The sequence below is a fragment of the Cladophialophora immunda genome (genome assembly GCF_000835495.1).
Source record: "Cladophialophora immunda strain CBS 83496 unplaced genomic scaffold supercont1.26, whole genome shotgun sequence".
In the NCBI taxonomy this organism is placed as follows: Eukaryota; Fungi; Ascomycota; class Eurotiomycetes; order Chaetothyriales; family Herpotrichiellaceae; genus Cladophialophora; species Cladophialophora immunda.
In genome coordinates, this window is record NW_015622566.1 from 1 (window position 1) to 12,801 (window position 12,801).

Consider the following 12,801-nt stretch of genomic DNA (forward strand, 5'->3'; position numbering starts at 1 on the left):
AGATTCGCTTGCAATATGCCGGTGTGCTTAAGCATGTCGCTGCGTCGTCCTGCTCAGTCCTCTTTGCCGGTCCCCGCTTGGGGGGGGGGGGGGGGCATGCGACTTGCCAAATTTTTAACCCCATCCTGACCGAGTACTAGGCTACAAAAAGTTAAACATCATTTCTTCGGAGAACCAATCGGCAGGAAGCATTCTCAGATCACATGCAACAGTTTAGAGAACAGTACGGGTGCCGATCACTGTGGCAGCATTAGTCTAAAAGCGGCCTCTGCCGCAGTCCGTTCTCTGCCGCAAAATCTCGATGCTCGACGGTGGTGACTCCCTCAAAAAACTTTTCACCATTTGAATACCTCAGCATGGCACACATCGCCAAAACTCTGTGGAAGTAAGTGTTAGAATTCTGAGTGAACAACTCGCTAAAATACCACCCGCTAGCGCATTCGAAAATAACACCTACACCGATTTACTTGTGAAGTGCGCCGGCGTGGACTTTCATGTTCATAAGGTCGTTGTGTGCTCTCAGTCTCGATTCTTCAGAGCTGCCTGCGATCACCCTTGCCGTGTAACTACATAATATCTACAATGGAAAATTCCCATCTAAAGGTTTACTGCAGGAACATATCGAAGACACCATTACGTTACCAGATGACGAGTCAATCGTGATATCGAGATTGGTCGAATTCTTGTACACAGGAAAATACAAAGGCTTGGAACCCGAAATTGGTCAGTCTACAAGCGAGAAGACAATGACGACGACAGAAGAGCACGTCGAATCGGAATTCACGCTTCACGCCAAAATGTACGCAGTAGCAGTGAAGTACGGCGTGGCGGATCTTGATCAAACAGCAAAGTCACGGTTTAGGAGCCTGGCTTCTAAGGCTTGGAATACCTACGATTTTCTCGCTTCCATCCCTTTTATCTACAATCTGATTCCAGAATCGGATAAAGGTCTCCGCGAAGTAGCAGCCAACTGCATGAGACACCGGCTACGAAGCTTGCTCGGTGATGCCAATGCATGCGCGAGGTGGCGACAGACCTGTATGGAAATACCGGAGTTTCCACTGGATGTTCTGGATAACTTCGCTAGGAATCCATTGCAGGGCAGCTGTTCCACGTGCGGCCCAAACCAAGGCGTTGAACCATTGCAATTACGCTGTCTTACCTGTGGCAAGGGCGGTGCGAGTCAGACTCGGTATTAACTTACTCTCGATTCTCGATCGCCGATGGGTTGGAAGCCGATTTTGCAAAAAGATCTGTGGAGAAAAGTCGGAGCCTACATTCTCAGGTTGACCCCAGGCTGTGATTCCAGGCCATTCACAGCGCCCAGGATTAATGTCCTGTCACAGTCGGCAGGTTGGGGCACTACTCCTGAGAGCGGGAAAGTCGTGGGGTGCTGACTAGGAGCGAAGTCCTAGGATATGTGTCCCCGCCCGGTACTGTAACAAAATGTGTGAAACTTGGCTGGCTTCAGGTGACAACAGCCCTGCCGACCCGCTCTGGATGATGCAGAGCGAATGGTCATCACCATCATGACTACAAACTCTAAAACTCGCCAAGATTTATTTACTGCGTGTCTCTAGCTGTCAGGGTAGATTTCACGTGATCGGGAAACCTTCCCATCTGTCGCTTCGGCGCACCTGCACTGCGCAAACTGCTCGCGTTGTTCCCTTTCATCGAAGGACTTGCGTCGTTGCCTGGTGCCGCTTTCAAGTTCTTGATTTGGGGGCAAGTAGAGTCCATTGTCGCCACCGATTGCGGGGTAATAGATGCCATGGTTTCTCGAACGGCACGTTCCACTTCCGTAGCACAATCCACCGCTGCGCTCCTCATATCAATTGAATTTGCCATGACATTCCTGGATGTACCGAACGAGATCGTCGGAGAGATCATCCAATACCTCAAACAGACAGACATATACTCACTTATCCGAGTGAACCAGCGGCTTCATTTCAATTTTTACGAGCGTCTACTCCGCTACAATGTACGACATCAAAAGGGTACGGCCCTTACCTGGGCAGTTATAAAAGGGCATGCACGTCTTACTCGCAAGTTGATTGAACTCGGTGCGGACGTCAATCGCCAGATTGATAGTCGAAACCCTAAATACTTTCGGCCGACGCTCCTCCACCTTGCTGCTGCGATGCGCAATCTTCCCATGGTGAAGTTACTCTTCGAGATGGGAGCCGATCTTAATCAAAGAGACGACAAAGGCCGAGCGCCTCACTACTGGGCTCTGGTTTCAAGAGACGAGGAGTTGATTCAAGAGTTCTCCTGGAGGACAGAAAACCTGTCGCATTTCGTCGTTGACGACTCACAGAACCAAACTTCTCTACATCTTGCTGCTAGGTTCTGGCTGGCTGGTATGATCAGATACTTTGTCGAAATTGGCATCGATGTCAACGTCAAGGATAAGGAGGGCAAGACGCCCTTAGATCTTTCCAAGAGAGCTCTGTGCGATGGATGTTGGCGGCGAACCTCCGACGCCAAAAATGACACTGCTGTCGAGACCATGAGACTCCTCGTGGTTCTAGGAGAAGATCCCGCAGCCGCAAACTGGTTCATAGCTTGCAATACTGTTAGACGAAGACGATATGAATGCAGCTATGGTGGTCTCGATGACGAACCAAACAGTCACGGGGTTCGAGCTTCGACGTCCAGGTATGTTCCAGATTATCTGTCATGAGGTCATCGGCTCACAAGTATTAGGTCGGACATCGAATACGATACTAACACAATCCGTCTGTCCTCCTTCACTTCCACGAATCTCGCGTTTCCGCAGCTAGTGAGTTCCCCAATGGTCACGGACTCTAAGCCGGAGCCTAAAAACGGCCCGTGGTCGGTTGTTGGTGTCCAAAACCTCAAGACCAGGTTATCACCAAGAGCTGGCCAGAGGGACACATTAATTTCTGAACCAGAGTCACGGGAGCCATTTCCGAGGCTGATCGATGGCAGCTTTGATCAAGCGCACGATCAAGCAGGAAAGGTATGGATAAGATTCAGGGAGAATAAAGGAGAAAATATGATTGTGAACACGTCTATGGTCACTCGTGATGAAACGAGCGAAGGAGTTTCACGGCTCAAAGCTGCGAAAACGCAGCGTAAAAAGAAATGGAAACCAGTGGTACTCGAGGGTTTTTAATATGTTGGTACAAGTAATAAAATGCAACGCCATTCAAGTCAAAACAGTCGCCACCTACTCCTGTTTCTGAACCAGATAACTGAGAACATATACTTTGAATGATACAGTACACGGGAAAGATTGGAGAGAGAGTCTGATTTCATTCCAATGATTCAACAGACTGGAATTCCGTCCAGCCAACCATCCATCTTCAAGCGGACGTAATATCCAAGGGCGGTAGATCCGTTTTCCTTTATGCTTACTTCTTCCATCTCTTGAATGATGTGATTGATGTATTCTCCTGCGCCGCTAAGACAGAGAATACGCGCAATAGCATGATGAATAGCCAGAAGACGGGGAGCAGGTGGATCGATGGTCTTCGTTGGAGTGGTATAAAGTTGGCGAATAACAGGGAGTAAAGGATCACGGAAAGGTCGATTAGGGTCAATGTAATCGATCTTGTAGGAGTGTGGAGACCGATCGATCGTAGGTTGAAAGGATACCGCAAAATCCCCCATTTCTTGATGCCAATGATGCGTCAACACGATGGCATTGATCGATCTATCAATATCGGGTCCCTCAATGAGGGGGCTAGCATCAGGATCGAACATCTTCAATATTTGAAGAGCAATTCTTTTGGATTCGCTCTAACCATTTCGTTAATCAAAATAAACACATAACAGTGTGAGGCACGTACCAATTGTAAATCCCCAACATCGCCTGAGAGTGACGTGAGAGAGTGAGGAAGTATATGTGCTACTTCCAAATATTCAGGTTTTTCATTCTTCAGCAGAAGTCCATCATCATCCTTCGAATCAGCACCGTCTCTTTTCCAGCGTGCCTTCGCTTCATTGAGATCGAACTTTCGGGATATTACACATCGATAGCGATCGCGAGTAAGACATTGCTGTCGCAGATGTGCAAGTCGTTGTGTGGTCCCAACAACATTGTCGGGGGTTTGGGTTAGACTGAGAGCGGTAGGGGTAGGTTGAGGTGTCTTCCGGCCAGATGCTTTGACTATATCAATGTTAGCATTTGGAGACGTATGAACAGAAAAAGGTGTATCTAATACGTGGCAGGAAGAAGTTGTTCACAAGGTAGTCTGAAAAGTTGATTAGGGTTCCCTGGAGCTCATCCGATTGTTCACGGCTCCAAGAATGCAGACTGTCGAATCGAGACAAGACTTCAAAAAAAGTTGGCGTAGGGGCGTCCTGTCCACGTCGAAGGTCTGCATCAATGAATAAGAAGAAGTGGTTAAGGAAGTTGTCTTTGGAAACAACCGATTCATGGACGGTTCGGAGTAGGGTAACATATTTATATGCTGTACGCTCAGCTTGGAAAGGTTCGTATCGAGAGACGAGTTGGTTGAAGATCGTGGTTGCCTGACTACATTGATCAGGCGTTAGAACAGTAGAAGACGAGAAATCTAGGAAACCCTGCAAGGATGATTGGTGTCTATGAAGGGGTGTCGCCATTGATGGTTTGGGATACAGGTCGAAGAGACCAAAAGGACACGACAGCGCGATTGAGGGGCAGACTCTCAAATCATGTGATAGAACACGTGCAACGCCCAGTCTTGGCACGATCACGTGCCTTAGTCTTCAAAGTAGCTGGCCCCCGCGAAGTGACCCACAGAATGATCTAGAATTGTTTTGTCCTTTCGACCTCCACCAGCAAAGATGTCGCTACATTTCCGTAGACGTAAGCGGACGCAGGAACAGAACCACATGGCCTCATGGCGCCAAATATTGCGCCCTCACAGCACGCTCTCAGCCAGGCTATGATTGCAGTTGGGCGACTCAAAACCTGGCAAATTGCCGAAAGTATTCCGTGCACTACCCGAACCGTCCAGACGCACCGCGCTAATTATCGTCGTTTTGGCACGACTACTGCACCCCGCAATCGTGGCGGACGTCGACGATCTATTACTCCTTCTATGCTGGAGGCACTCCTTGAACTTCTCGATGAGCAGCAAGATCTATACCTCGACGAGATAGCGAATTTCTTCTTAGTTGAGTACGAGTGTCTGGTTTCGCTCCCTACTATCAGTAGGACTTTGAAGTCAAGTGGCTGGTCCAAGAAAATCCCACGGCGAAGAGCAGGTGAACAATGTCAGGATTTAAGAGACGCCTATCAATATAAGCTATCCTTTCTGGACCCAGAGAAGCTGGTATTCATTGACGAATCCGGCTGTGATAAACGAGTTGGGTTCAGACGTACAGCATGGTCGCCCCGTGGTATAACACCCGTCCAGGTTACCCGATTTCATCGCGGGCAACGATGGCAAATCCTACCTGCACTTACGCCAAATGGCATTCTTCTCGCAAGAGTATTTAAGGATACGACAAATAGCGAGATCTTTGAAGACTTTATTCACCAGCTCCTCCAGCATTGCGACGAGGGGTCGGTGTTCATTATGGATAATGCATCCTTCCATCGCACAGAGAAGGTCAAGCAGTTATGTGCTAATGCAGGAGTTCAGCTGATATATTTGCCCCCATACTCTCCTGACTTGAATCCCATTGAAGAGTTCTTTGCCCAGTTAAAAGCGTATATCAGGAGGAAGATGAGATCCATGGACCCAGAGGTAGATTTCGCAGCATTCCTCGAAGCATGCATCGATGAAGTCGGAAGAGATAGTGTAAGTGCTAGAGGGCACTTTAGAAATGCTGGCATTGATTTTCACCAATCATAAATATGCTGCAAGCCACGAAATCTAGATCTAGAAGGTTCCTAACTACAATAACACATGTACAATACTGGAACATTTTAACACCATCCCATAAGTTCAGTCATTCTTTTCAAAAGTCCCATACTCAGCTGTCATTCGCTTGCCGGTGTTTGACGAAAGCGGGAATATCCCTGATGAATTGGATGGCCGGGGCTAGTTTTACGTCTCGTGCGGTAAAAAATTCAGGCTTGTGGTCGTGGTAGACTTGGTCCAGATCAAGGAAGTCGTCCAACACGATATTGCCGGCCTTTTCGAGTTCGGCTTGATGCCGCTTACTACGTACTTTGCCTTGCAGATAGCGAACGTAATCCTTGACTGCATCATCGCGATAGCCTGGAATGTCAAGAGCACTCACCGTCCTCGGAGTTGCTTTTGCGGTTTCAGTCTTTGCTTGTGGAGGCTGTAGCGATGCCAGCTCAGAATGACCAGGCATGTAATTAGTGATATTGACAGGAGGATAACCTTGAGGAGATACTGCTCTTGCTTTTCTCTTGCGATCATGTCTTTGCTGATCTTCTAAGCGGATCTCGTCTCGAAGACCCTTGGGGACGTCATTCGGAGTGTTCAGAGGGTTGCCTTCGGCGTATTTAACAAGTTTTTTGAGTAGAGGAGTATTCAGCTTTCGGTGGACTCCGGCGTCAGGATCCGGCCAACAGTAGTTGGGCGCATTACATGAGTCTAAAAGACATCGGAAAAGGTGATATACTCCCAGCCCAGTGGCAAGCTTACCCGATGCCTCATCTTCGTCGAGCTCCGCATCGAGTTCAGCCCGCATTCGTTGTGTGGCAGATCGTGCAGATCTCTTATCCACCTTCTTCGATGAACCTGCCGCGGAGTGTCGGCCTGCTTCCTCATAGTCCTTGTAATTGACAGACAGATCCACTCGCAGTTCCTTGCCCGGGAAGAGTTCGCCCCACTTGATGAGTTGTTTCTCAATGTCGGCCCAGCCAATGTTGGTCTCATTGTATTGCTTAATTAGGGGACGCTCTCCCCGTTGTTTGACTGAGACCGTGACCTCTGTCCCTTGCAATATCATGGCCTTCCTCTGAGCACGCTTCTTAGCCGCAGCATCCTCTACCTTCGAGTGTAAGAATAGCTCCCAGTACGAAGCGAGTGTCAATACGACGTCCTGCTCAGTGTCTCGGCTGAAAGGTTTGTCATTCAGAGTCGCTTTCCACCCAATCGTAAGTCGAAGGCAAATAGGAGGGTCATCATCGTATGTTTTATTTCGATCCCATTCCGACAACTGAAGTAGAGTCAGTTTCTCCGCTCGTGGTCGAGGTCGGAAACTGGGAGTGGATGTTCTCAGCGTTTCATGATGATCGGTGTAGGGGGACGCGTGATGATCGGAGAAGGGAGAGACGGAGTTCGCTTGACCGGGTCCCTGGGGGGTCGGCGCATACAAGAAGCCTTGGGAGTCAAATTCATCTGAAGAAAACAGATCACCGAAAGGATTGGACGAGCCCATGGCATCAAATCGTACCAGCGATTTGCGCTACGTGCTCTGAAGGTTGAACCAAATGGTGTGGATTGTCCGGTTGTGGACAGTTTGGCGTAGTCGACCGCAGTCGACCGCAGTCGACCACCGTTGCGATTCCATTGGCTTCTCCGCCGTCATCCACCTCTTCAACCCAACTCATCCAGTTCGTCCTCAAATAGTGTCTCCATGCTTCTGTGTAATTTTCAGAGGCTGCGGAATGTTCCATTCGATTTCTCTTGTTCTGTGCTGTTTTGTTTCTTGTCCTTAGCTTGCATTGCTGAAAGGTGACACGAAGGTCACCCTGGCGCCTCTGTTGAATCCCCCGACGAGCGCAAGGGCGCTGTATGGCTCATTGAATGCAATATTAATACGCACACTAGTGATCCCCTCCTTTCTTCGCAAATTCAATTCGAGATCGTCTGAGGGTTTCGAGTTGAGGGAAGAAGCCAGGTCAATTGTAACGTCATTGTTTCAAGACCATCATTCAAACTTTTAAGCACCACCTGCCAGCTCTTGGAGATGTGTACAATCCTTGCCTTCGACACTGTTTTGTGAGCGAGAAGAGGGAGTTTCATTGTGGAAGCTCTTCTTTATCGCGATGGTCGTCGCTCGTCGCTAGGATTATGCTTGTGGTTTGCAGAAGGAACGATATGCTCATCCACTAATGAGCAGGAGAAGATAGGTTTCGTACATCGAAGGAGAGCGACACGTACGACTAACGGAGTCATTGGTGAGTTGGTGAGTTGGTGAGTTGGTGAGTTGGTACAGGCCTCGAAAAGCTCATAGATAAGCTGATTGCGATCTAGCGGATGTGGCGGCTGAGCTTCATAGAAAACAACGTCAGATTCACCATACCACCGTGATTCAATAGCTTGACAACGCGTAAGTCGACGCATGTAGTAGGACTTAAAGTATGGGTATCTGTAATGATGCAAAGAAAGAAGCAATTACTAAGTAAGAAGGCGGAATAGGGGCCAGGGCGCAGGCAGATTTTCATCAGTTGACTGCCGAGGTCCTAAATTTTTCGTGGGATCACGACAATTTTATATGTGGACGGCGATTTAGGCTTTTTTGCCTCAGATCGCCGCCTGCTCACATAGAAGCTCGCATAGAATTAAACCTTAGCTATCCTATTGGAGAAAGTTATTGCCAATGAAGCCCCCATCCACGAGGGAGGTCCAGTAGCTCGTAGATCGAATGAAACTATTGAGGAGATGCAATTGTAGCCACGCAAAAATCAAGGTTTCGGGACGGACAAGTTAGGCATTAATTACTGCTGCGCTAAATAGCTAACCCCACTAACCTCTTTAATACAAGACGAATTTTCCCATACCGTAAGTTACGAAGAAGGGCGAAAACTACTTTCTATCGATTGGTCGCAAAGACAACATACGCTTATCTCTATATAGCTAGCTTAGGCTGTTATAGAGCTAAAAAGTAGTCTCCAATAATTTGGGGTGTGTCTACAATACGAAGCCGCAATTGAAAACGCCTGTACAATACTTCTGCAATTGTAAGATATCTTTACAACTCATGATATGACCTTGCCCAACGGTAGTCGAGCCTGACGCTCTGACCTCCTTTTCGTCGTTCCCGTTCACGATATGCCGTCTTCAGAGACCCGAAGACGCTGATATCGCATCGTTGGGGCTCGTGAGAGGTATAAGACGGAGGTCGACACATAACGATGCTATTTTCATGACAGAACTGGAAGACCTCGAGGGATTCATGCGGTCCAAGGCCCTCATTGATCACAATCCGCGGCCGGCCATTGGCCCGTTCCCTACTCTGAGGAGCGAACACGCTACGATCGCAACTTCGCCTCTTACCATTTCAAGGCGCGTCGAGACTCGAAACCAAAGGACATCGTAGCGTAAAACGACCTATCGACGTACAGCATCCAACGGAGAAGCCCCCCAGGAGACTTCCACGCTTTGCTTGCCAAATTGATGACCATAGCGCCGAAGGCCTCTTACGATCACTGAATTGGTGGATGTGGCTCCGTGATAGTGGCCACCGAACCTCAAAGGCACTAGGCGACCTATTTACACTCCATCTGAACCCTGCCTCAGCTGTCGACCGAGAACAGCATGCCGAATGCAATAACAAGCCTTCGATCACAGTCGGTACAGCGGTCGGGAAGATGGTGGTCGATAGAGAGGACCGTTTCAAAATGGAATGGAAATTGTGTTACGTAGCTATGGTCCCCCTGTCAGCAACCTCGATACAGTATCTAGGGTCAAATGTACGATTGAGCTCAACTAGCATCCGCACTGCCACCGTGAGATAAGTGGAGAATCGCGACTACGGGGCGATGAGTAAGAAACTTACCGATTTTGCAGGGATGGGCACAGAACAGCCGCAATACTCGTCTGTTTTCTCGAGGAGGCTCCATTGTGCAAATAGAGCGAATCGCCGCTGAAGCCGTGCTTGATGACCGCCACGTTCTCGTTTGTCCAAAATCCGACAGGCAGTATCGACGAGATCAACCCGGTCAAACTGCAACTTCGAGGTTCGGAGTCACCTATGGCTCATCTGTCACGAATGTATTTGAACTTCCCCGTCCTTGAAGGAGGCGCTTATCATTTCCCCTCCGTAACATCACATGGTCGCCACCCCTCCACCTGAGCAGGTGCTGCCGATCTCGGAAATGCCATGAGAAAGTTGCCAACCACCTGTACCCGTGAATGGTAAGATTCCAATGTGAAGGTGCGCGTTCTCTGAGGAGCCGAACCACTGGCAAGATTACGGTCGGCTTCTAACTAGTCGATCACTTCGTTGTGGCTTTTGCGTGGTATAATGATATGATAGATATTTGGGGGAGCCATGGTCCGAGCCAATACCCTGGGTCTTGCCGCGTCCGTAGGGCATGAAGACAGCCCCGGCTTGCCAGGAGGGGGAATACGTTTGATTTGGATGACGTGTACGCCACTTACTCTTTCAATGGAGACAATCGCTCCGACGAACGATGTCGCCGGGCTATCAGGCGTCAACGGCGCACGCAGGGGACAACCAAGGCCAGTTGACCAGTTTGTTTGAACCCTACGGGTGCCGTAGCTGCTTCGGCTCGATCAACGATTGGAGACGTCACATATAGTCAACTCACTTCAAACTCTTCGTTTATCGGTGCGATGTTGGTCGCTGTTCTCGTGAATTCAGTCGCAGAGATCGCTTCGTGCGGCACCTCAATCAGCGCGAGGCCAAATCGATGGGCCCCAACCAGACGAGAGGAGATGGCTGGGTCGAGGAGGTGTGCATCCGCAGTCAAATCGACAAGAGGGAGCCACTCGAACAGGTTCCCTGCGTCCACTGTGATCAAGCGTTCCAGGGGACCGAATACTGGGTCATCCGCGCGCCGCACCAGCCTCGCTACCAGAGCCGTCAACTCCAAGCACAAGGACCCGAGGACGCGGAGTTAAAGGAGTGGGCTTTGCGTGAAGGTGTCCTGATCCGATCCGCCGGAGGCTCACTGGTACTTCTGGGCCAGCAAAAGCCTACTGATACATACCCGGTTCACTCCACTAACGTTAACACTTTTCTGCTCGCGGATACAGCACAGAGAACCCTCGACGATTTCGAGTGCAGGAGACCGCGAAGGCGAACCTCCGGCGGCCAGGGCTGTTCGAGGGAGGGTTTGCGGCAGGGGACGGTGCGCTGGCGATCGATCAAAGAGAGATCCGGCGGCTAGCGCTGGTTGAAGCAAGACTCTACAGCACACGACGGCGCAAGCCTACGATCGCTTGAAGACTAATCTGGCGGCAAAGGGACCATATACGTGAGCAAGGCTATTCCCTCACCCTTTACGAAGGATATTCACCTCCCTACCATAGGTTTCCTCCAGTCTAGCCTCTCTCAACGCCTGAGTGATCTACCTTACCTCACTATTACCTCTATAATCTTTTCTCTTACAGTCGCCTCCGCTTTCACTCTCTCGCCTTCCTACCTTCACTTCTCTACTATTCAAAGCTCTTTTGGCCACTCTCCAACCTTACCTTCTTAACCATTCAAAGGCCCTCTCTCCCATTCTTCCATCCTTTCTTACTCCTTCACCTTTTCCTCCTCGAGACCTTCAACATCATCTTCGTCCTTCACCGGTAGCCTCTCGCTCGATCACGCAACCATGGCTCCTCCTCCTACTCCTGACCTACCACCAGAAGCACAATATCTGACGGCGGCTGAGGCAGCGGAAGAGTACGACAAGTGCGTCAGAGAAGGCTACGACTTCCTCCATGCTCTCCAGCGTCTCTTCCTCCCACACTTTCTCGAAATGGCCAACCTCCAACCTACTGACACCGTCCTCGATCTCGGCTGCGGGATCGGTACCGCCGCCCTACTTGCTGCGCCCTCCTGCCGCTATGTCATTAGGATTGACATCAGCAAGGAATGTTACTACCAGGCTATCAAAGCTACGGCTACACAACGTCTCCGTAACGTCGCCTTTGCCCGAGCCGACATCACCGACCTAAGTGGGCTCCGGGACGGTATCGAGAGTGCCCAATCCACCACCAAGGTCTCCACCCTACCACCCAACTTTTCCTTTGGGCTACCATCTCAAGAGCTGGCGACTGATATCCCTCAACCCATTCCCACCCGGTTCAGCGTCGTCATCATCTGCGATGTCATCAAGGTCCTCGCCCCCGACCGCCGACGTACATTACTCAGGATCGTTCGCGATCACCTCCTCGCTCCCAACGGACGTATTGTTCTCACCTGGCCAACTCCCAATACATACAATGCGACTCTTGCCATTGCCTATCGCATCCAGCCCATTCCTCAGCCACCACGCAATGCTGTCAGACTTGCCCTCAGGGAATATTTCGGCCACGAGCGTGATCACAACCTCGCTCGAGACGAGCTCAATCAGATGGCTCAGTCCCTTGGCTTCCAAACCAACACCGTCGAATATCCTCCATGGGAAAGGCTTGGTATGGCCGATAAACGTCCTGAGATTCTCGCAGCAGCTCGCGCTTTCTCCGAGAGGGAGCAACCGGCCCACCAATGGCTCCAGCTTGCACGGGTGAACCAACTCAACCAGATCGAATACCGTCTCTTTACACCGCCGAACGAGGGCCCTGAAGACCTTCATGAATACTATCAGGTGGTTTCTGGGCTCCGGCCTGGCGAGCGTATCCAAATACTCAAGGTGTTTACCAACACTGAGATATTTGGCGTCCTCACCCACCAGGTCCACTAGGAGATTCGTTCCCTCTGACCACCCTACCTCCGCCCCGTCAAGGTGGTTTTATATGCGAGTATCGCCTACCTATTTTGCGCTTTCTAACAACACCGACCTAGCAGTACTTCAACAGATTCACGGCTGGCGACTTCGGCAGAGTGACCTAGTTTTCACAGGACGACATAATTTGCTGAATTTGAAGTCGGGATTGGACAGGAGCGGATTCTATTCGAAGGGAACTACCGGGCTTTCTGCAGTGGTAGTGCCACGCACCACGCTAGGAGCTAAAAAAAAAA

General features: G+C 50.0%; 5 protein-coding genes across 5 annotated transcripts; 3 read left to right on the forward strand and 2 right to left on the reverse strand.

Annotated features, from left to right (window-relative positions):
* Positions 1-307: 307 nt before the first annotated feature.
* On the forward strand, positions 308-1,652 carry PV07_12605 (uncharacterized protein). Its single transcript, XM_016400145.1, has 3 exons — positions 308-385; positions 436-562; positions 615-1,652. Exons 1-3 carry the CDS (start codon positions 357-359, stop codon positions 1,197-1,199), a joined length of 741 nt encoding a protein of 246 aa, XP_016242205.1. The 5' UTR covers positions 308-356; the 3' UTR covers positions 1,200-1,652.
* A 45-nt stretch (positions 1,653-1,697) lies between these two features.
* PV07_12606 (uncharacterized protein) lies at positions 1,698-3,267 on the forward strand. Its single transcript, XM_016400146.1, has 2 exons — positions 1,698-2,658; positions 2,707-3,267. Exons 1-2 carry the CDS (start codon positions 1,772-1,774, stop codon positions 3,137-3,139), a joined length of 1,320 nt encoding a protein of 439 aa, XP_016242206.1. The 5' UTR covers positions 1,698-1,771; the 3' UTR covers positions 3,140-3,267.
* PV07_12607 (uncharacterized protein) lies at positions 2,996-4,618 on the reverse strand. The gene is made up of 3 exons (XM_016400147.1): positions 4,191-4,618; positions 3,816-4,135; positions 2,996-3,765 (listed from the first exon to the last, which is right to left on the reverse strand). The coding sequence occupies exons 1-3, from the start codon at positions 4,591-4,593 to the stop codon at positions 3,292-3,294; spliced, it is 1,197 nt and encodes a 398-aa protein (XP_016242207.1). The 5' UTR covers positions 4,594-4,618; the 3' UTR covers positions 2,996-3,291.
* A 1,110-nt stretch (positions 4,619-5,728) lies between these two features.
* On the reverse strand, positions 5,729-8,093 carry PV07_12608 (uncharacterized protein). The gene has a single exon (XM_016400148.1). It carries the CDS (start codon positions 7,315-7,317, stop codon positions 5,935-5,937), a length of 1,383 nt encoding a protein of 460 aa, XP_016242208.1. The 5' UTR covers positions 7,318-8,093; the 3' UTR covers positions 5,729-5,934.
* A 2,444-nt stretch (positions 8,094-10,537) lies between these two features.
* Positions 10,538-11,017, forward strand: PV07_12609 (uncharacterized protein; the record flags this gene model as incomplete). Its single annotated transcript, XM_016400149.1, has 1 exon — positions 10,538-11,017. The coding sequence occupies one exon, from the start codon at positions 10,538-10,540 to the stop codon at positions 11,015-11,017; it is 480 nt and encodes a 159-aa protein (XP_016242209.1).
* Between the last annotated feature and the right edge of the window lie 1,784 nt (positions 11,018-12,801).